The 24,750-nt window shown below is 40.4% G+C and overlaps 1 protein-coding gene across 1 annotated transcript in view; it reads right to left on the bottom strand.

Moving 5' to 3' along the window:
• nbas (NBAS subunit of NRZ tethering complex) overlaps positions 1-24,750 on the bottom strand; it is a 216,237-nt gene that overhangs the window by 116,288 nt on the left and 75,199 nt on the right. The window contains exons 32-36 of the mRNA XM_059355813.1: positions 15,667-15,779; positions 12,629-12,742; positions 6,842-6,955; positions 1,799-1,956; positions 478-561 (exon numbers count right to left, since the gene is read on the bottom strand). Of these exons, the coding sequence (XP_059211796.1) occupies positions 478-561; positions 1,799-1,956; positions 6,842-6,955; positions 12,629-12,742; positions 15,667-15,779 (583 nt within the window). The remainder of the gene's footprint in view (positions 1-477; positions 562-1,798; positions 1,957-6,841; positions 6,956-12,628; positions 12,743-15,666; positions 15,780-24,750) is intronic.

Genomic DNA, 24,750 nt, shown 5'->3' with positions numbered 1-24,750 from the left:
AAAGGAACCAAAACACACATACGCTGAAGATGTTTGATAAAAACACACACAATGCACCTCCAGAGTGCACACACTCACACACACACACATATATCTAAAACTTAAATATCCACGAGTGTGGAGTAGGGACATCAATACAACAATAAAATGACAACAGACAGTTTCAAATGAGCACCTATCCACACACAAAGGGGATGCAATGGAAGTCATGAAACATTAACACCCACTCAAGGCATCATAAAGCTGGCGGTGCTGAAGGGGAGGAGAAGGGGAGGCATAAATAAACCAAGCGAGCTGAGCAACCTTAACACTAGATTTACACCTCATCAAATATGGAGCAATAGGAAAACACACAAACCGAACAAAAGCACAGAGACACACCCACACAGGAATAGCAGAAGAGACGGCTACAACTCAGACAAAGAGGGAGCACATTAACATTTAGAAAAAAACATATGGAGAATAACACACACAAACCTTTACAGAGTCTGTCTCGTCTGCCTCTCGTCCACTCTCAGTAATTACAGGCTCCATTTGATAGTTAACTGCCTGGTACAAAACCTAGAGGACAGAAATTGGGAGGAAGAAGGAAAAAACAAAAGAGACGAGACTTGTTATATTATTATACGACCTGCTATTTGAGCTGAACAATCTTATTGGATACATAGATGAATTGAAATGTGGTTATTTGGTATAATTGAAAGGCAAAAAGCACAATGGTGAAAGGAAGATGTGTTCCATGTAGGTGCATGCATCAACGTGTCCATGACAAATTTCAGGCTCCTAGGGTGAAAACTGTGGCCATCAAAGGGTCGGGGAATTTTTGTGCACCAACCGACCAACAACTCTCTATTGGGTCCAATAATGCATCCCGCCAGACTCTATGACCAATGGTTTAGGAGTTATGAAAGGGGCGTTACTAAATTATAGAGGCGGGGCTAACTCGCACCATTGAAACATGCAGCTGGCTTCAGCTTACACATTGTAAATATTTGCTCCGACTGCCAGAATACACAGTTCTGATATTCAGTGAACAATTTATGTTACTGTGGACACTGTCTCAGGAGCTGGAGCAGCAGTGCTAATAAACAGCTGAAACTGCAGCTAACTACCACTAGTAGCATACAATAGCAAAGTGTCATGGCAGCTGAGTGTCCAAAGTTTCTTTAAAAAGTACAATATTTGTGCTGACAAGGTGAAAAGACATGGATGGATGGACGATGAACCTGTCCATCAAAATGACAATGGAAAAATCTAATGCAAACTCTGGTCCCAATTGTATATATACTGCCTTTAACAGTAGGCACTTTGTTATAGCGGCTGCAGAACACAGTGGACTTTCTGCTGAGACAATGATGCATCTCTTAAGTGTCTAAAAACAACAAAATGCTTAATGAGTTCTGGAAGCTAGCAGGGCTAACTCAAAACGTTAATCATTGATCATCTATGATCTGATTGCCAATCATCAGAATCCTTGTTCACATAGAACAGGATATAGTGTAATAACTACAGATGATTTGGATTGTTTGTTATGCTAGACAACACTAAGGAGCTTAGCATTCAAATAACAATTTTACTAATTAGTAATTAGTATGGTTCCACTGTTGACTGGGTCTCACGTTATGGTCGATTGTTTATTCAGCTTATTATTTTGCATAACTTTTTTCAAATTTGAAGATACTGACAAAATACTGGTACCAGCTCTAGTTATAAGAAGCAAGAAAATACACATTTTTAAAGAATGAACAGAAGTTTTACAAAGACATACTGGTCGGATCATAATGAAAGCTAAAGTGACCTGAGTCTGTAGGTCACTGGAAGCAGCCAGCAGGCCGTGGATGTTGTCAGGGGGACAGTGGGTGAGAGAGAAGGCTAAAAGCTCCTGCCGGGCCTCCAGGTCTGCGTAGCCCTCACACTGACCGAGCAGACTGCACACGTCCCACGCTGGACTGTAACCTGGAGGAGGAACAGATGGAGGTAAACAAGGAGAGGAGGTAAGATAATGTAAGGGTGAGAAAAGAGAGGAGAAAAAAACAACATTAAAGTGAAATTAAATTAATTAAAGTGCTGGAGATAACACAACCTGTGATAAGAAATTGATAAAAAAAATATTATGCAGAAAGAGTAGATAATGCAAAACACAAGGTCAAATTGTCACAAATGTACTCTCTTCAAACACAAACATATCCAAAATAGCTGAGCAGAAGTGGTTTTCATTTTCTATGAGCATCCTTCTGTCTCTGTTAATCTGACCTGAATCCTAGCAGATAGAAGGACACGGCATAAAGACACACAAGGTCGATCGCACACACACTTACTGTATAAATTCTAAGAATTTGCAGAACAGAAATGCAGAGGATATCATGTTGAGATATTGATGATACAATAAAGTGTAACCTTCCAAGCCCTCCGGGTTTAAATACATATTTAAGTCTAAAACACATTTCCCCTTGAAGAAAATATCAGCCAGACGCATTGTAATAACTCTGTTACATTTGTTCCAGCTTCATCACAGTCAAAAAGCAACACGCCAGCCTGACTTCATTCCTACAAACAGATTCAATTATTCCCACTGCGTTCACAGACAGAGCACACCGGTGCTTATCTGATTACACCTTCTCCTTCTCCCAGACACCTTTTTCTCATCCACACTGTCTCCTGTTACTCAGCTCTGTGGGAAGACTCTGTGAAATTCTATTTGATTTAATTTTTATGTGGCGTAACATGAAACGGGGTCAGACAAAATATCATTATCGCAGTGCCCACTTTGAATCCCTTCGGGGAGACTCTAAAGGGCCAGGCAATCTAGATCGGAGTATTATTGTGATATTGTTCTTATTGTTCTTGTGCGGGAAAAGACACAAAGTCAATTGTTATTTTTGGCAATCCAAAGAAGGTTGTTAAGAAGCCTGAAGTGAGAAATTCTCATGGGCTGTGTCAACCATATGACAAGAAAAGAGTTCCAACATACAACACCAACCAGTGATAATTATAAAACATGAGGAGACACCTCAGTGGTCGCCACTAGCTGTGACGATTTTTTTCAGATTTTCCACTTAATTACAGTTAAAATAGCCCAGAGTCATTTATTCTGATGTCTTTTACTGGTTGAGTACATTTGTCGGACTGTTTGTATTGCTGGTTGGCATTTTGGCTGTCGCCATCTTGTTTTCTTTGGAGCCAGAAGTGACCATGTGTAAAAAAGAGGCAAGTTGCGAGAAAGGTGCATGCGTAACGCACGTTAACTTTGATATTAACTGGGAATGCTAATTTTGGCCCAAAAAAAACTGCCTTCAGACAATACAATCTGAACCGCAGCTATCTTTAAAATTTGCTTTCATGAACTGAAAACAAATGCATTGTGAAGGGGTCAAAGGTCTGAGACGAAAAACACAAACGAAAACAAGTTCACAGCAGTGGTGGAAAAAGTATTCAGATCTCTTACTTCAGTAAAAGTCAAATAACACACTGTGAAATTACTCCACTACAAGTAAAAGTCCTGCATTCAGAACTTACTGATGTAAAAGTACAAAAGTATCAGCATTAACATGTACTTAAAGTATCAAAAGAAAAAAATACTCATTATGCAGAATGACCCCACTCAGATTCAGAGTGCTTACTTAGATTAGATTATTGTATTAATGCATTTATGTAAGCAGTGTTTACATAACTACCTTATATACTGTTGTGAGGTTTAATTTAGAAGAAAGAAGTCTAACACTTTCAATTTGTCATGTTTTATGTTAAATTTGACCTGAAAAGTAACTAAAGCTGGCAGCTAAATGTAGTGGAGTAAAAAGTAAAATGTTGCCTCAAAATGTAGTGAAGTAGAAGTATAAAGTTACATAAAATGAAAATACTAAGTACACATACCTCAGAAGTGTACTTAAGTACTGTACCTGAGTAAATAGACTTAGTTACATTCCAGCACTGGATCACAGGTATTTAAATGTACACATGTAGAAATTGCCAATCACAAGATAGCCACCTCCTGAAGCATACCCTGCACTATAAATGGGACCATAATTTTGGAAATAACCATCATGCTGCATTAAAGAAGACTGTAAACTAGCGATTAAGACCAAAAAGTCATTAAGAAGAAATGTTCACTGAGGTAATAAATCAAAGTAAGTAGTAGTCGCCCCTTCCGGGTTGTTTTAAAGAATACAGGTATTAGGCACTTTTGCATTGGCTACATCTTTCAGACCCGGAGGTTGCCGCTTGGTTTTCTAATTTTGTATTTCTCCTCCTTTATTCCTCCATGTCTTGCTCTGCCTTTGGCTTTTTCCCCAGAGGCTATGTCCAGTTATTTTACACAGCCTATAGTTGCAAGTAAAAGTCACTTTTTTAAGCTTTTATGTTTTTCTGTATTTTTAGAAACCTCAATCGTGTCCATTTTTACAGTCTCGGCCATCATTCCTGTCATAGATAATGAAGGCTGGGTGTGTTCAGCTTGAAACGTGCAACGTCTGAATGTTGTGAACGGCCTCAGACATGATAATCATTCAAATGGGAATAATGGCCCACACTTTCGGACAATCTTTCCTGAAAGGCATTCATTGTGTTGCGGTAGTTTGTAAATACAAAGAGAAAGATTGAAAAGAAGAAGCTTTTTCACCTCCACTTTCCAAGATGTCATCACTTACATTTGTGAGTAAAATGTCATCATAACAAACAGTCTTCAGCCAAGAATTTTTTGCAGGTGGATGCCTCGTTATACCGGCAACTAGAGAGAAGATATCTGCTAAATTTAGGTCAGAAACTCGCATCATATGTAAAGGTTATATTTTTCCTATATAAATTAATTTCTGGCATGATCATTTTTTTTGAGGACACTAAATATTAACTGGTAATGTAATCTATTGTAATGTAATGCAATGGTCATGTAATGTAATCTATGCTGCACCTTGAACAGTATGTGAGTGGATGATTTGTTAGTCAGGCACTGCAGCATTTCCTTGCCATTAAAAAAAGGATCCTTGGCTAACGATTGACACTTTCCCTTTTATGAGCCAAGGTCGTGAAACTGTTGCTACTCCATTGTTCACAAGAAGAGATAACCAAGGCCTGTCAAAGAGAACAGGATGAAAAACTTTTCTGACAGTGGCTCTGGTCGAGCTTTGTTGCCAGGATGTGAAAAGTCAAATAAATTTGGCAGATAATGAATGTTTTGGGGAAAGCTTTGTGCTCATGTCATTTTATATTGGATGTGGAAAGAAATAATAAGTAAATAATAAGTAAATACGTTTTCTCAATTTTTAAGGTACCTGCGACTTTCTACTTTGTTAATTACAAAGTAAAAAGTACAATATTTAATTAAAAAACATTTAAATATTGTACTTTGTACAAAAAAAAATTGCACCTTTACTGTTTATTTGACAGCTTCAGATTGTTAATACAAAATATAAATCAACCAATAAAATGACCAAATTGAACCGATGACTAAAATCCTTCAGCCGGTTAAAATAAATAAAAATTTGGCTTAAAAAAGTATAAAAAGTCAATTTACAACAACTTCTGGCAGACAACCATGTAATAATGGGATACGACGCCAAATGAAACAGACTGCTGCCTTGGTAAAATCCACAGGTTTTTTGCGGTTTGAAAATTGTTGAAAACATTTTGGATAATGTAAGCACACATAGCCATTTGAAGTCATTTTAATACAAAAAAGTTACATATTGCACCTTTAAACTACAGAGCAGAATATAAAGAAGTTAAAATGAGATCCGGGGATACGAGGTGGTGTAGTGGTTTGCATTCTTGCCTCACAGCAAGAGGGTCGTGAGTTCGACTTGGGCCTGCGGCTCTTCTTTGTGGAGTTTGCATGTTCTCCCTGTGTCAGCGTGGGTTCTCACCGGATACTCCTGCTTCCTCCCACAGTCCAAAAACATGCACTTAACCCTTTATCGGGAACTTCAGCGGATACCCAAATTAAAAATTCAAATATTTTGAGAAAAAAGTTACAAATTTACTAGATTAAAGTGGCAAATCTACAAGAAAAAAAGTTGCAGATTTAACGAGAAAAAAGTGGGAAAAACAACTTTTTTCTCGCAGATTCACCACTTTAAATCTCCCAAATCTGCGCTTTTTTTTTTACTCTCGTAAATTTATTTCTCAAAAATATTACCCCCCTCCCCAGGGTCCGTATGTTTTTTTATACACATTTTGTCTGAAATTTGGAATTTGCAAGTATTTCAATGAGTGCCCTATTAAGGGTTAAGGTTGAATACATGCACTTAAGGTTGATTGGTGACTCTAAATTGCACGTAGGTGTGAATGAGAGCGTGGTTGTCTGTCTCTATGTGTCAGCCCTGTGATAGTCTGGAGACCTGTCCAGGGTGTCAGCTGGGATCGGCTCCAGCCCCCCGCGACCCAAGTGCGGATAATCGGTTAAGGATAATGAATGAATGAATGAATAAAATGAGATCCACCTATGGCAGCTCTATAAAGTGACACAATGCATCAATAATTATAATCCAGTGATAATATTTATTTGAGTTATATATGAGATATGATTTATACGAGTTTGAAATGGGCGATTCTGCACATGAGTAATGTTATTTGGTATGTATTTTGATGCGAATATTTTTGTACTTTTGAATGCAGGACTTTTACTTGCAGTGGATTAGTTTTGCAGTGTGGATTTGGTACTTTTGCTTCACTAAGGGATCTGAATACTTTTTCCACCCCTTGTTATAACTGAAGTAGATAAGAGGAAAGGCACACAGGCAGAGGAGAGGTTCAGGTACAGCCTTCAGTGCACCCTGTGATACATCTGTCATGTCAAAAACGTGTACTTGTGTACTGCACCACAAGTTTACCAATGTCAGCTACATACCTGCAGCCATGAGGTCCTGACAGTGGATGTAGGAGGCCTTGAAGTCCAGACACTGGAGAGCTTGCTCCGCCAGCAGGGTCAGCACTTGGCCTTTCCGCGTGTCCTTGTCATCGCCTGGACACAAAGACAGATTCCCATTTAAGCCGACATCAACACACAAAGATAAAACGTGTCTTTTTAAAATGTACTTTTTTAATCTTGAGAAATGTCAACATGTCAACGCTAACACACTAAACAGCAAATCTCATAATCCTGCATATCACGTACAACATCTGGCTTAATAAACCTCTTATTAAATCTCCATCTGACTCCCCTCGCACACACACAGGCTCAAGGTTGGAACATAAGGGCGTCTAACTGTATTAGCTGCACCCCAGACCGAGCCTGAGACTACATATTAATCTGTGTCTGCCATAAATGAGGTTATTGCCGTGTCTGTTCATCTCAAAGAGGGAGTATAACAATTTTTTTTTAAAGGAATCTTGCTGTCAGGATTAAATCTCAGTTTGATATCTCAGTGTTGGTGGGATTGGTTGTGGTGTTAACATTCAAGTGGCGGCTAAGGACAATCTTTCATCTCTGCCTAAGTCCGGTAAACAAAAAGGGAGAGGACGGGACGATCAAAAGAGGCAGAGGCACAAACAGGACTTTTGAACAAACCTGCACGCTGCAGATCAAAGAGTGGGGATGAAGAAATGCGGTGGATCGGCCTGTGTGTGAGTGTGTCTGTGTGTGTGTATTTATGTGTGGGTTTGTGTGCAGAGTGAGTGACAGATGGAAATGCAGTGTTTACTGCGACTGGGAAAGAGGTGTTGGTCAAATATTTTCAGGGTGACTGGTGAAAGGGTGTCTTCAAAAGCTGTCAAGACCTCAATATAGAGGAGGTGTTTGTGTGTGTGTGTGTGTGTTTGTGTGAGTGTGTGTGTGTGTAGTTTATTTTAGACCATATGCTTTTATCAAGACATTCTGTGGCATTTTTCTCAAGCCAATCTAAATCAGACATCTCAGGAATCCGATTGAATCCTTCACCTGTCGTTGACGGGCCAATCAAAGGTCGTGATGAAAAAGGTGAGAAACGTCAGAAAAACAACAAATAGGAAAGTCAATAAGCTCTGACTGTAAAAAATGAACTCCCGAGGCTCTCTGCTGGATCACCGGGATCCTTTCTGGCTCAGCATAATTTTAATTCTCATTTGAAATATCATAATTATGGATTCGTTCACACGGAAAACAACTTTTATTTTTCTTAGCTCTACCGCATAAGACGGAATGATTTACGGAGACTGAGGCGGGAACCAAACCCTTAGGGTTTTCCAGCGGTGTACTGGTGATACCTGCATTAAATATTCACCACAGAGCCCCCGGAGCTATGCGCCCTTCAAAAGCCTCCCCCCTGTATTTATTTATTTAAAAATTTGTTTATTCCTCTTCTCATCTCCCTCTGCTTCTTTTTTTCTGAAACCACACAGTGAGAGCTGCCTGCTGACTGAATGTGACACAGAAATGCCACAAGGCCGGTTAGCAGGTTTCCTTTAGCTGGTGACAGGCCTCGGAGAGAGAAGACAGGACGAGCTACGAGTTTAGAGGACAGAAGAGAGGGGGGAAGCACGGAGAGACAGACAGAAGCAGAAGAGTCACATCCTCGAAGAGAAGAAACAAACATGGAGGCACAGAGAGAGAAAGCAATGTCTGTGTAACATCCTAAACTTTCCCACATGCTGTCAGTTTCATGTGGTGGTGTAAGGGGGTTGCTGTTGGTTGGTTGGACTTATCCAAAAATACAAAAATATGAACATTTAATTTCATCAATTTAATTAGGAATTCAAAATAAATCAAAATGCAGCCAACATCAATCACTTTTCATGTGTTGACTCATCAGTTAGCTGCAGTGTGTGCTCACAGTGATACTGTTTCACAGTCTGTAATTAGCAAATGGGAGATATGAAAGCTCACACAAAAACATTAAAAATAAATGAAATATAGGAGAATCCTGTTTGGAATTACAGCAAGGAGACTGATGCAGGACCGGACTGAACATCTAGAAGGTTTTTTGCTCCATAAAACAGCGATAATGACCCATTGTTTTTTTTCTAACTCTACACTTGGCTGGCACAATCACATCTTAAACCCTTCCCTGGACTCAGTGCCAGTTCACCCGGAGCCTTCCAGAATCGCTGGCTGCAACCCAAAAAGCCGACTACTTTATTAGATTAATTTTTGTTTCTAATAAAATAGTGCTGATTAACAAGTTGCAATTCACTATGCATGTACATTTTATGACCTCTAGCCTTTGCTTCAAAACAATGCAAGCATGATGATAGAGAAATGTGTCGCCACATGCTTTATATGAAAAGTATCTTGCCATTTACCATTTACAAAAAGTCACAACATGTTAACAGTCAGGGGGGGCACTAAATATTATTATTATTATAATTATTATTAGCAGCAGTAGTAGTATAATAATTTATATTATTATTATTATTATTATGATAAATAATAATAATAATAATATGTTAAATTTATATAGTGTTTTAAAAAGTCTCAAAGGTAAGGATGATTACTGTTCTTTTTATCTGTGTGTGTATAAATATTAATTTAATTTAATTTAATTAATTTTATATTATTTTACTCTGGATATTCATGGTATATTATTTACTGGTTTTAATATCAATTGCTTTTTTGCTCCTATTTAATGTTTGGTTCAATTGTTTTTTTATATTCTGTTTTATTTTATTTTTTTCTTCTTTTGCTGAGGATGTTGCTTTATTGGTTTTCAGAATGTCATAAATGTTTGGGGGTTTTTTAAGATATTTTTTGGCCATTTTGGGGCTTTATTGATAGAGACAGAGTCAAGGGGGAGACAGAGGGGAAGACATGTGGGAAAGGGCAGCGAGTCAGATTCTAAGGTACACGCCCCTTCAGGTGTGCCACCGGGACGCCCCATGAATGCCATAAATGTTTGTTTTGTCTGTTTGTTGAAGTTGAGACATTTTTTAAGAGAACGAGTCCAAGCAGCCAAGTCCTCCCGCAGCGGCCTCTCCCAGCTGCAGTCACAGAGCCGAAGGGGATGTTAACCCCTTAGCGTCCAGTCTGCAAATAGTGCATGCGCAAAGTCGCCGCTGGCTGGTTTACAGTCAGTGTCTCTTTTGGGTCACATTTGCCAGTACCGAAGCCGTATTAAGGAGGAGGGTTGAAATTGTTACAAAAGACAGTGCACTTGCAGTTCTAAAGAATATTTAGGGTTTTTTTTTACTCATAACTTCGTTAGTCCTCACTCCTACAGCGTCCATTACAAGTACATGCACATGGCCAATTATGCAAATCAGGCGATGGCGCAATTCAGCGACTTCTAGACTTTTTGGACAGCCAATAGCTACTTTCCTTACTGAGGAGTTGGCAACACTGCTCATGGTCATGGACACAGCAGCACCGCTGCTGAATAAAATTCTAGGGAAAACACTGAGATGTGTTTATGGTGGGATAGTGGCATTAAATCAGCTGGACCTGAATGTACTGCAGCGAGTTCCATTCTCAATGCACTACACAGTGTATGCATAACTCAATATTATTAAATAAATCCTGTAGATCTCAAGAGCTCACACTCAACACTGCACATCCTTGGGTCCTCAGCAAAACACCCACCTTGTATAAGGTCGAAGGAAATAAAAAAAATTGAAGGATAGACATGCATGCAGACAGACAGACAGACAGACAGACAGACAGACAGACAGACAGACAGACAGACAGACAGACAGACAGACAGACAGACGGCTTTTTTCCATTTTAGTGAGATACTAAGTTGAATGTCCCTTGCCAGCTTCTATCAGCTTTGAAATTGGTTTGAGAATCAATACTTTTATCTGCAGCAACAAGCAGAGCTTCAAAGAGGCCCAACAGTGGCCGCCTTGATTGGAGGTATAACAAACACAAACTCCAAATTATTTATCATGTAGCATTCTCAGAACTTGCCTGTAAAACCACATCAGCTTTGAAGAACAGTCACTTTGTCGAGGTGGTATTTATGAACAGGCTGCCATTCAGACACAACATCTATTCTGTTCACAAACACAAAAAACATCCTTGCAAATCATGTTTGTTTTGTCAAATTCAGTAAATATTTCCTCGTGGTCTGCTAGCTGTCCATCTGTGTGCGCACTGAAAAAAATCTGGTGCTCACACAGAGCCCTGGCTCTGGAAACTGGGAGCAAATAAAGTGGCTCGACCAACTCAGATCACTATTCTGTTGTTACTTGTGCGCAGGAGGAACAGCCATGGATGTATGCTGAGAAAAGCACTGAGAACGATCTGAAGGAGCGCTGATTGCATGGGTGTATTTATTTAAATATCAACAATCTTTCACACTTTTAATGACCTAGATCTGAACCTGCCCCTGACTGACATGCCTACATGAAACCTGGGCGCGGAGGGAAAAAAAGATCCAGAGAGCACACAGATTGATGTGTCTGGGGAGCGAAATTTGCTCGCTCCTACAGGGCGGGAGTGTGTGCTTAAGTATGGATTTTTGCTTGCAAGCTGCAACGCCGCTCACAAAGATGAATTTCCCTCCTGTGTGAGAAGTGTCAGCACGCCCGCTGAAAGTACCCACGCATGCTCGGGTACGTCTCTGCGCCTCATGTGGGCAGTCCTTTCTCACTTAATCTCATGGGCTTTGTCATGAAACTGCCACCAGAGACGAGTCTTATTCAGGGAATGTTCATTGAATGTTTCCCTCATACCCATCAGAGCAAAAAACGATTAAGAGAGAGAGAGAGAAAGATGATCAGTGGTGTGTGTGTGTGTGTGTGTGTGTGCGTGTGTGTGTGTGTGTGCGTGTATGTGTGTGTGTGTGCGCGTGTGTGTGTTCTTGTACTTCCTACATAGTGAGGACTGGAACACGTTTTTAACCAACAGAGTGAGGACATTTTGGCTGGTCCTCACTTCTTTAAAGTCTTGTTTGAGAGTTCAGACTTTGTTTTAGGGTTAAGGTTACAATATGGTTTATTGTAGGGTTGGGCATTTAGTTGTGACGGTGAAGGTGAGGTTAAAAGTTAGGGTAAGGCGCTAGGGCAGAGGTCACTAACAGGCGGTCCGGGTCCGGACCCAGAAGTCGTCCTATGCGGACACAGACCTGTAATCAATAAATTATTGAGGGATTCTACATTATGACGGGGCGCTTCTATATTAACCAGCACAGCTTTTCCTGTCTTTACGGCAAAGAAAAAGGGAAACTCAAGCTGCTGGAATTTTATAATTCTAAAATGAATCACTTTTTTAAGATGCACATTTTTCAAATGCCATTTCATTTATTTTCTCTATTTTATTTTTAAATGCAGCCTTAACCTAATGAGAAAAACATTAACATTATTATCATTTTTATCATTATTATTAATATATGTATAGTTCAATGCACACATGTATACTTCAATCTTTAGTGACAATAAATATTTTTGAATTGTACTCTGTTTAATATAACAGTCATTTGCAGATGTTGATACAAATATGAGGTTTCTTCATATATATATATGTATATATATATATATATACATATATATATATATATATATATATATATATATATATGTCACTAATTCATAATGATTGACATTATGATGTTCCAGACCTACGCTGCTTGAGGAAATTTTCTCTCACTGGACCTCTTAAAATTTTAGTTGAATACCCCTGGGCGAGGGAATTCACTATTCCAATGAGGGCCCTAACAAAGATAGAAGTACTATACAAGGGTGTGTGTGTGTGTGTGTGTGTGTGTGTGTGTGTGTGTGTTTTTACCTGCCACTCGGAGGAGTGAGGCCAGATTGAGCAGAGTAGTGGACTGCTTGTAGGCCGTGGGGCAGGGGGCGATGCACTCCTCTATGAGAGACAGACGGTCGGATCGCAGGCGCACTGGGAGGGAGAGAAGGAAGGCAGAGGGGGAGGGGCGTCAGACGTGTTCTGCTAATTACTGTATTCAATCTGGAAAAGTTGCAGCGGACAATACAAATGACGGATGCAGCTGCTGCCGGGATGTCTGCAAAATAATAACACACTGTAGAGTTTGTAAAAGTTAAGCCAGGACATGATGATATAGAGGTCAATATTTATGATGATAATGGATGTTTAGATTTTTTATAAAGACAAAACAGTGAAGAAGAAAAAAAAGGTCAATATTAATGACAGTAACAGTGAATGTACAACACATTTGTGTGGGTTAAACACAATTATATAGAAGACATCAACGCTGCAGAGGCACACCGATCAATCAACAGGCAACCAACCATTTTGATGCACTGATTAATCATTTATTTTTATATCTTATAAGATCGTCATTTTTTAAGCTAAAGTGATTCTGTGTCCAGTGTGAGAATTCTATTTTTCTCTCTTCTTGTTCATTGTTTTTGTCTTGTTTTGTACTGTTGGTCAGACCAAACGATAGATGGGACCTTGGACTCTGTTGTGGCCATATTTCACCATTTGTTGACATTTCATAGACAAAAATATCTTCAGCCCTAGAAAAAAAAGCATTTAAATAACACAAGAATATAAAAGTTATGTAAAATAACAGTGACAGTAAAATATAGATCATTGAACGTGCAGCATAAAAAAAGCAATTGCATTTACTTTTGACTATGTATCTATATATTTATTATCACTACATCTGCCAATGTAGTATCTATGATGAGCAACATTGTAGGTTTGTCCCCTTGTAGCTGATTAGTCAAATAACTGGCTGTTTTGGTCTTAGGCAAGGCAAGGCATGTATATTTGTATAGCACCTTTCAATAACAGGGCAATTCAAAGTGCTTTACAAAAGACATTAAAAGCATTTAAAAGAGGCATATATAAGATGACATTCAAATATTAAAATTTAAGACAAAAATATAAAAATTTTAAAATCGAAAGCGACAAAATACATATTTTTTTAAATATCAAATATCAAAGGAATATAAGTTACAGTGCAGTAAAGGCAGTGGCTAACAGAAAAGTCTTTAGTCTTGATCTTAGTCAACAAAGTCAATTAGCCATTTTCAATGCTTTTTTATGTTGTAAATTTCAAAGACATCCTATAAAAACACATCCACGGCAAAACAAAAGATTTAAAGTTGTACAAAGATGTACGAGTGTTCATCAACCAAGAATTTTATCTAGTTGAGGACGGCCCTACAGTATCAGCTGATATAATCAGCCTGGCGTTACATTGGTACACTTAGCAAATACCAAAGCATCCTACACAATACCAATGTTATAATTTGGTCAGCCAGAGTCCCTGGAAAGCTGAAACCCTGTAATAAGTACCACAATTCATTTATAACCTTTTTCTTGGAGATTTGAGATGCAATGTTCATTGTTCGACATTTACAAAATATCAGTTGTTACACAATCAACAGGATTTTGGTGAACTTTCAGGAAGTTTTTAACTTTTTCATAATTTGACTTCAACTTACATGAACTCCAAAAAATACATTTCCATCTCTCTTTTTTTTCTGCAAACCTGAGAAACAGCATGTTTAGTGTTACAACAGGCCTCTGTGCTTCCGCTGCACCCTGCTGAGGATCTTTCTGGCTTGGCATCACTTTGGGCGAGGCCTAGAGGGAATTGTGGGGAAGGTGACGTGTATGAAGCATCCCCCGAGGTGCTGTTGGGGGCTGCGTAAGATGGATTACCTATGCTCAAATCCTTTCACTTCATAGTTGTGCGTGTGGGAACTTACATGGAAACAGCTTTTAGTCGGTGGAAAAGAAAGATAACGTGTGTTTTTGTTTGTTGACAGTATGTTTGACTCTTTGAGTCAGCACAATAAACCGTCTGAAGGCACCGCAGGCAATACAGAGCCATGAACATTGAAATAAGGTTTTAGACAATAATTACTGATTCAAAACCCATTAAACAAAACAAAGTAATAATTGGAAAGTTTGTCTTTCACTACACCTCCTCTTTCTTCTTTTTTCTTTCCTCTGCCAAGTTTCCTTTATTCTTTCCGTCTCGTACTTTCTTCCTAAACTCTCTCCTGTTCTCACTTAGTCTCACAGGTTAGGATAAGTGCACAGTGAAAAAATAATGTGAGTAGACAGCAGAGAGTGATGAGAAAGAGGAGTGAGAGAAAAGGAGCAAAAAAGTGTAAAAAAGAGAAAAGCGAAGGAATAAGTGATGCAGAAAGAGAGGAAGAAGAGAGAGAGGGTGTGCAGTTTATGGCTCTCTGTCACAGTGGTTTTATGCTGGCAGCTCAGTTTGATGAGGGCAGAGGGGGGAAGAGAGCAGAGGCCTCGGAGGCAAACAACACCTCGGTTCAGAGGTGAGGCGATGAGGGGCCAAGCTGGTTCATTCTGGCTCCACAGTCTCCTTTAACGCAGAGCCATGCCTGGAAAGTGCTGCGATATGGAGTACCGATGTGGAGCCAGAAAGAGAGAGAGAAAAGGGAAGAGCGTGGAGGTGAATACTGATTGGTCAGGTTTACAGATGGAGCGGAAATATAAAAAATAACACGTGTGAGTGCAGGAGAGAGCGCACACACCGAGACCAAACACTTCAATCCTAATTAGGCCATCAGGCAGATGTTGTTTGCACAACAGTTGATCCATAAATAACCATATATTTAGATATAGTGGCGAGAAGAAGTGACATATGGAGGGATGGAGGAAGTGACAGCATGGAGCGAGACAGGTTGGATGGTACATGGGGGAGGGAGGGGGGGACGGCGACGTACATCCTCTACATGTCTGGGTTTAAATAAAGAACACTTGAATGAATAGACATGGCACAGACGACACATTCAAGCACACTTGTGGTTAATTGAGTACATTAACTTCCCAGACGCGGCCATGTTTAGTACCTTGCAGTGGCAAGATTCTGGCATTGAAGTCCTCCAGTTGGCTGAGGGCGCTGATGAGGTCCAGTTCCTCCTGGATGGCCGGAGGACAGTCTGTGATCAGCTGGAGACACGCCCTGACCAAGACAACAACCAGTTAAAACAGGGACACATGAATAAAAATGCTTAAAAGCGAGACTGAAGTTTATGCATTTGTTTTAAATAAAAGTAACGTTAATACATTTTTAAGACCTTCCACAATTGTATTTAAGACGTTTGATGACTTTTTAAGAGAAGGAAGGTACGATGGAATGAAGAACTGCTAATCGAGTAAAAATGAACAAAAATGATGGACTGGCTATGTCAGTTACTTCTTGTTCAGTTCCCAGGTTTGTTATTTACGTAAATTTTCCTGTAGCCTCGCTAAGAATGGGGGACTTAAAAGAAAATTTGTTATCAGGGAAATTTAAAACTACTGAAAACCATAAAGGTAAACCAAGGCATTTCTATTTAGTCATCAATGACTAAACAATATTGTGAGGCTCTACAGAGATATTGCAGCAAGAAAACATGAGGTGGCATGAAGTTTAGACATGAAGTGTAAACTGAATTCAAGGAATTTAGGTGTCAGACAACAAAAAACAGGTATGAAAAAGCACTTACATTCAGTCTGATGGTTTGCAGATAATTGCTGTAAAGCAGCAGCAACTGATTTGCCTACATGATAAACTTAGCGACAAAAAGGACTGAATGAGTTTTACTAATTTGAGTACACACTTCCGAAGTTGTTGCAAACATTTCTTATTAAATCCGAAGTTTGTGAAGTTGCAACATTGTGATCAGACACATGGTGAGACTGCTGAAATGGATTTATTTACAAAGTCTAGACTCATTTGACGGATCTACAACAGGGGAGTTTTCTCTTCCAACACAATCCACACTCATTACCCTTAATAGGATTATGTAGCACATCACTTAGCATATGTAACAGTACACTGAATGTGTGAGTGTGTGTGCCTGCTTAAGATGCAAGAACACTCTCTCATTTTCTTTTTTTTTTCCATCACACAATTATACAGCAAAGATTCAGAGAGAAGAGGGGGGGGAAAGAATAAATGATTAATTTAGAAATAAATAAATCCCACATAAAACAACAGCTTAGAGAGGCGTTCTGACGTCAGTGACTGTTAAGTACAGAGGAGGAAATTTGTCCTTGGAGTGTGTGTTTAACGACGAAAGAGTTTTTAGGCTTTAACCCTCGCAGAGTGTGAACAAAGACGCAGAGAAAAGACGAAGAGGTGTCAGGAAAACCGTATCAACGTGGTGAAAGCAATCCAACACATACATCTTCAAAACAGGTTGAATCGGTACTGGAAACAGACTAGAGTACACACACTCGGCAAAACACTCTCAGCGGCTTCCCACTCTGAGCATGGCTGCTGTTCTTGCCAGGAACAAGAGGTTTGTCCTGGCAAATGAGAGCAGAGGAAAGGGCTGTGGATGGGCGAATGAGAGACAGAAAGAGGGCATGTTGATTATGTACTCTTGCTGTGAAGTGTCTGCAGGCGTGTGTGTGTGAGTGTGTTTGTGCTTAGAAACCGCCTTCGAAAAAGACGATGGTGAGAAAAAAAATCTATTTCAGTTTTAAGAGTCACGATGTGCTCTGCAGCGTGCACCGTGTAATTTGCAGATAACTACTTCCTGTTAAACAGATACACGGGACATTTGGGTAGCCGTTATAAATGTAGTAGTAGAGACCTTACCCTTCTTCTAAGTGAACCAAGCTGTACACATCAGGCAGCAGCATACTGACGCAATCATTCTTTCTCTTTCTTTATTTCTGTGTCATTTCCGCTCCAGCTCTCTCCTACTCAGACAAGGTCTTGCAAGATGAGCTTTCTCAAATATGAGCGAGACAATAAACTGAATCACCCCTTCTGGGCTTATTTTTGACATCTTTTTCATTTTTCCTGCAATATGGTTGTGTGCTGCATCTAAGAAAATGTGACAACTTACAAGTATCAAGTAAGGAAGTTCTAACCTGAAGTTTAAACAACAAATATGACAAACTCTCACACAACTTGAGCACTATATCTAAGTCTCATTTTCAGGTTATATGCTCAGTACTTCGCACAGTTGTTGTTTTATTGCAGTTTTGCTAAACTCTTATGCAGAAGTGTTTGAAATAGGAAGATTTTAACAAGAAGGCATGTGTTTAGGAAGTACATTTACATATAGTTATTTAGCAGACGCTTTTATCCAAAGCGACTTACAGGAAGAGTAAAAGCAAACAATCAAGGTATAGTGCAATAAGAGCTATTAGTGCTAGTGACAATTCTTTGAGGAGTAGACTTATCATGTGGTCTAGGAGAGAAGATGCTCTCTGAAGAGCTGGGTCTTCAGGAGTTTTTTAAAAGGTAGAGAGGGACGCCCCTGCTCTGGTAGGAACTGGTAGTGTGTTCGACCAGCGGGGAATAAGAAGTGCAAAGAGTCTGGATTGCCTTGGACCAACGGGGGGCAGAGCCAGGCGCCATTCATTGGAAGAGCGCAACGGTCGTGAGGTAGCATATGTCTGAATCAGGGCGTTCAGGTAGGTAGGAGCAGTACCGGAGACAACTTTGTAGGCAAGCATTAGAGATTTGAATTTGATGCGGGCTGCAACAGGTAGCCAGTGGAGCTCAATGAGCAGCGGAGTGACATGTGACCTTTTTGGCTGGTTGTAGACCAGGCGCGCTGCCGCGTTCTGGATCATCTGAAGCGGTTTTACTGAGCAGGCTGGCAGGCCTGTCAGGAGGGCATTACAGTAGTCAAGTTTTGAGATGACAACAGCCTGTGTCAGGAGTTGAGTGGCATGTGGAGTTAGGTAAGGTCTGATTTTTCTGATGTTGTAAAGTGCAAAGCGGCATGACCGGGTAACTGAGGCGACATGACTGGAAAAGGTGAGTTGGTCATCAATCATCACCCCTAAGTTTCGCTCCACCTTGGTGGGTGAAAGACACAGGGAGTCAATCTTGATGTTGATGTTGTGGTGTATTGTGGGTTTAGCAGGGAGGACCAGCAGTTCAGTTTTTGAGAGGTTCAGCTGGAGGTGATGTGCCTTCATCCAAGTGGCTATGTCAGAGAGGCAGTCAGAGACCCGTGCAGAGACCGATGGGTCATCAGGAGGAAATGACAGATAGAGCTGAGTGTCATCTGCATAGCAGTGATAGGAAAAGCCATGTGAGCGGATAACCTCGCCCAGAGAGGTGGTGTAGATAGCGAATAGCAGGGGTCCCAGCACTGAGCCCTGGGGAACCCTTGTGGTGAGGCAAGACAAAGTAGACAACTGTCCATGCCAGGATACACTGAATGAGCGTCCTTTGAGGTAGGAATCAAACCAGGACAGAGCCAAGCGAGAGATACCCATTTTAGAGAGAGTAGAGAGGAGGATGCGATGGTTAACTGTGTCAAATGCAGCTGACAAGTCAAGCAGAATGAGAACTGAGGACTTTGCTGCTGTTCTTGCTTCTTTTAAGGCTTCTGTCACAGACAACAGAGCAGTTTCAGTTGAGTGACCGCTTTTGAAACCAGATTGATTTGGATCAAGAAGATTGTTCTGTAGGAGGAATTCTGAAAGTTGCTTAGCGACCGCCCGTTCAATAGTTTTGGATAAGAATGGAAGAAGTGAGACAGGACGATAGTTCTCAACTTCAGCAGGGTTGAGAGAGGGTTTCTTGAGAAGAGGTGTTACCCGAGCTGCTTTGAATGCAGTGGGAAAGGTGCCGGAGGACAGTGAGGCGTTAATCACATGTGTGACAGCTGATCGACAGTAATGGTCAGGTATGGAAGAGAGCAGGGTATCTAGCTCATCTGTGAAGCCACCCACCTGGCCTGGTGGACGGAAATGACCACAACGTAGGCTTTAACAGGAGCAGTTACTGTTATGGCATGGTATTCGAAAGTGTCATATCTGATGGAATGTAGCAGAGGAGTGAATTTCCATTTATTGGAGATGCAGGCCAGTCCCACCTCCTCGCCCAGAAGGACGGGGGGTGTGTGAGAGGGTGTCATTAGTGGAGAGAGCAGCAGGGGTGGCTGTGTTCTCAGGTTTGATCCAGGTCTCAGTGAGAGCAAGGAGCTGAAGAGAAAGGTGGTTTGTGTAAGCCGTAATAAAATCGCTTTTGTTTACTGCGGATTGGCAGTTCCACAGGCCCATGGAAAAGGAAGTGACAGTGTGTGAGGACTGTTTGAGAGGCCGAAGGTGGTTTCTGCACCTTTTGGCCAGTTTTCTGCGTGGACCGGAGACAACAACAGGAATGGAGTGACACATATTGTAAGACTGGGAGGGAATAGGACTGGTTCCCTTTGCTCGGTGAACTTGCACAGGTAAACTTGCTTGTCTTAGCCTCGTCCGTCTTGCCCAAGGACGGCTGCCGCTGCCACTTTAGCAAACGCCCCTGTTATTATACTGTGATTGGAATTGAACGCGCCTGTTCTCGCATTAAGGCTGATTGTGACAAGCGTAGACCGCCCTCTGCCAGAGCTGTGAATGGTTGGAATTTCCAATCGAAGTGCAGAATTGCTCACACCTGGGGGTTGTTACCAACCCTAGATGGCCACTTAATTGCTCACTTGCCCTCACAGAGATGAATTCTCAGAATTCAGAAAGGAATGCAGATTTTAGGCTGATCACAGCAAATATTCAGAGAGATTCAGACCGCCCCAGCTGAAAAACTCTTACTGCCCCAGTCAGTATAGGTTTTTTAGTGAATTTCTGTATATTTTGCCAGGATATACTTTCACTTCTCTCAGTGCAACGCAACCAGAGGACTTTCGTCCGAATTGGATGGAGAAAACTCTGATATTTAAAGGGAGCAGCCCTGTCATTGGATCCCGCCCTCTGCCAGAGCTGTGAATGGTTGGAATTTCCAATTGAAGTGCAAAATTGCTTACACCTGGGGGTTGTTACCAACCCTAGATGGCCACTTAATTGCTCACTTGCCCTCACAGAGATGGATTCTCAGAATTCAGAAAGGAATGCAGATTTTAGGCTGATCACAGCAAATATTCAGAGAGATTCAGACCGCCCCAGCTGAAAAACTCTTACTGCCCCAGTCAGTATAGGTTTTTAGTGAATTTCTGTATATTTTGCCAGGATATACTTTCACTTCTCTCAGTGCAACGCAACCAGAGGACTTTCGTCCGAATTGGATGGAGAAAACTCTGATATTTAAAGGGAGCAGCCCTGTCTTTGGATCCCGCCCTCTGCCAGAGCTGTGAATGGTTGGAATTTCCAATTGAAGTGCCAAATTGCTCACACCTGGGGGTTGTTACCAACCCTAGATGGCCACTTAATTGCTCACTTGCCCTCACAGAGATGAATTCTCAGAATTCAGAAAGGAATGCAGATTTTAGGCTGATCACAGCAAATATTCAGAGAGATTCAGACCGCCCCAGCTGAAAAATTCTTACTGCCCCAGTCAGTATAGGTTTTTTAGTGAATTTCTGTATATTTTGCCAGGATATACTTTCACTTCTCAGTGCAACGCAACCAGAGGACTTTCGTCGTGAGTAAACAACTGAAAATGACACTTGGATTAAACTGCACAAGTTGCTTTGCGAGTTTGTAAACTGATGTTTTGATGTAGTTTTTTTTTTTTTTTTTTTAAACATATATTTATTGGTTTTTGTGTTAATATAACAACATCCAACAACCAAAACTTCACAAACATATGGCAGCAATGAAAATAATAATTAAAATATCAATAATACTGAAAAGGACCAAAACAAATGAATAATTAAATAAATGTAGATAACAAAAAATAAATAACAAAAATAAATAAATAAATAAATAAAAAAAGAAAAAACAAAGAAAAGAAAAAAAAATACACTGTGGTGAGTATTCTTACTGTAGGTTACATTCCCAACAACAAATTAGATATTTTTCATTATCTTATTTTCCCACCACCTCCTCCATATCTCCATTCCTCAACAGTTCCAGAAATATTTTCCAAATGTTATAAAATTCAGAAGCCCTCTTTCTAACAATATAAGTCAGTTTTTCAAGAGCCAAACTCAATGTTAAGTTATTTAACTTTTGATGTAGTTTTGCTGCTAAAATTTGGACCCCATTTATGCCAGTTCTTCAAGAATTTTACCCATTTTTGTATTCTTTCCTTACATTTTTTTCTTCAAGAAATTAAAGCAACACATGGTGAGTAATTAATGGCAAATGATCATTTTGGCTGTGTACAATTCCTTTAAAAAAAAATCCACTTGGGGTGTGACGATACACTCACGAGACGAGATGAGACACGATATCGGGTTCACGAGAATGAGACGAGACGAGATTTTAAGAAAACACAATATATGACTGGACCAACAGACTTTTATTTGACCGAGTTGCACATGCATTTTGAAGTGTTTTATTATAACTCTTTACATGTAAGCATGAGCTTTTAATAAACTTCTTCTTCCACAAATTGAAACTAAAAGTGAAATTTATAAAAGTTAAAATAAAATAAATTAAATTAAATATTTCAAACAATATAAGTCGTGTTTCCTTTAGGGGGAAGAGTGGGCACCGGAAAAGTCTCAAGCCACACCCTCTAAAATGTCCGCTCACTCTGCGTGTCTCCATCATTACAAAAAGGCCCCAAGAGGGATTTACGAGTCTCCGGAGGTGACATAGGGTTTTCGATTGTAGTTTAATCGCTTAGCGACAGTTTCGACCGTGACGTCACATACGCTTTGGATTAAACACGGGAGAAACAACTGTGGCCGCCTTCGCTAACTGTGCTCAACGTCAGCAGTTGATCATAAACAAAGCGGCATGGCTCATTATTATGCACAGCATCTCCGCTGATCATAAACATACCGATCTTGAATTAACCGGCATGGCTAACTGTTCACAGGGTGTCCCGCCCGGTTCTTGTTGTAAACAAACAGAGATTGCTAAGTGAACTAACTGTTAGCCTATTAGCAATTTGCAGACTCCGGCTCTGCAGCTGGGAGAGACTGCTGCAGGAGGACTGTGACGCTTTGATTCGTTCTTACTCCTCTTAACGAGGTGTCGACCCCTGCGACGTCATTCTGGCTGCTTGCTGATACCCCTCCTTCTCCTCCTCTTCTTCTTTTCCTTTTACTGCCCCCACAGGTCACAAAAAGTTTGGATAGCTCGCAAATCTCAAGTTGTCTCAAATATCGTCAAGTTTAATCTCGCGAGATCTCGTGGCACGAGATCTCGTCAAAGCCCTATATCCACTGTACTGGCAGTACAATTTACATTTATTTTGTTAGAGAAGCTAATTTAACTCCATTACAAATACGCCTATTTGTATTATAACTATATTTCAGGAATTTGAATATTTCAGTGAGCAAAAATTAAGCATTTTAGCTAATTTCTTTGTATTTTATCATTTCAAACTTGGAAATGTAACGATTAAAATTAAGCATTTTCTAACTTTCCAGACTTTTTTATGGACCTAGCTTTTAGCTCTGGTTTTGGTCTCCACCAACTCCTGAGGGAAATATTTGACTCTTTAGCCACTAAATGTTCCCCAGCTAGTAATTTACTTTGTCTCTCAGCCATTTGGTGCTGATCAGGTAGCAGACAGAGTTTTTTTTAGAGCTTCTTAAGATTTAAAACACCTGTTTGTAACAAGGTTGGTGAGACCAGTGAGAGTGAACCAAAGCATCTCTGTGGGTTGGTCACTGTGCATGACAGGTAGCCCTTTGATCAGTTTTTTATGTGAAAATTTTGATTAGTGCTACTTAAAACTTGTTGGACTTGTTGATACTGTAAATGGATGGTAATGGACCTGCACTTATATAGCGCTTTTCTAGTTGCTTTGCAACCACTCAAAGCGCTTTACACTACAGACTGCGCTTTCACACACACATTCATACTGGTGGCAGAGGCAACCCTAAACAGACCCACCTGCCACCATTGGGAATTCATTCACACACCGATGAACGCAGCATCGGGAGCAATTTGGGGTTCAGTATCTTGCTCAAGGATACTTCGACATGTAGGCTGCGACGGTCAGGGATCGAACCACCAACCCTTCGGTTGAGGGCCAACCAACTCTACCAAACGAGCCACAGCCGCTGTGTCTGTACTTCTTTATTTGCCTTTTTCCACTGTGTGTATATTAGCATTTATGTGTATGTTTGTCTCTCTTTTGTCCGTCCTGAGTGATGCTGCATGATCCCTTTAATAGTCGGAGAGGATTCCCAGGTTATTTTAGGAAAGATCTTTTCGTCCTTGTGTTGCCTGATGACACTGACTGCATCCTTTCAGGACACCAGCAGGTGCAGTTTGTCTGTCCGAGTGTGAGTGTGTGTGTGTGTGTGTGTGTGTCTTTGGCATTTAGTACACAGCATAAAATGTGTGTCTTTGGAGCAGTTATTTTAATCTGAAGGACACAGGCAGCCAGTCTGTATGGACTATTAATTTCAGAGCAACGCGCACAAGTTCAGAAACTACTTTCTGTCTTATGTCTCAAATTCACGAGCAGCAAACACGCACACACAGTGGGAGTGTTACAATGGATGATGTTGTCCAAGCGTGTGGAGGGGGGCCTCTGCATTAGTTACTATAAATGAATGACGACCCAATTACTGTCCCACTTCCCCACTAGGAACAGACGGTAAGGTTAGACACCCACCAGCCCCCCTCTGAGATCTGAAAGCAGCAAAAGACACAAATGCACTCCTATAAAAATACTTATACTTGGTATAAACTTAATTCAGTGTAATATAGGAGATGAAATAAAAGCAGCAACCAATATATTTTTCCTGGTCAGTCATGCACGCACAACAACATACATCCACCCACACAGAGATAAATGGTGTTTCTCCTACATCAACAACTAGCAAGGTCAACATCTCAGGCAGCATATAAACACTTCTGCATGGCAAAGTTTGTACAAGGTTGGTAGGAAATTACATCCAATCTATAAGTTCACTTCTGTATTAGAAAGCCCTTTAGACACGGAGAGCATGACAATGCATCAAAGCTATTCATACTGGCAGCGATGTGAATTTGTGACAGTTACAACGTTCTTTCAATAAGAGGTCCAACAGATTCCAACCAGATCATTCTTCAGAAAAAAAATGGATTCAACA

This window comes from Centropristis striata, chromosome 18 (genome assembly GCF_030273125.1).
Source record: "Centropristis striata isolate RG_2023a ecotype Rhode Island chromosome 18, C.striata_1.0, whole genome shotgun sequence".
Taxonomy (NCBI): domain Eukaryota; kingdom Metazoa; phylum Chordata; class Actinopteri; order Perciformes; family Serranidae; genus Centropristis; species Centropristis striata.
The sequence above is the reverse complement of the archived record's forward strand: the minus strand, read 5'-3'. Positions and strand labels throughout refer to the sequence as shown.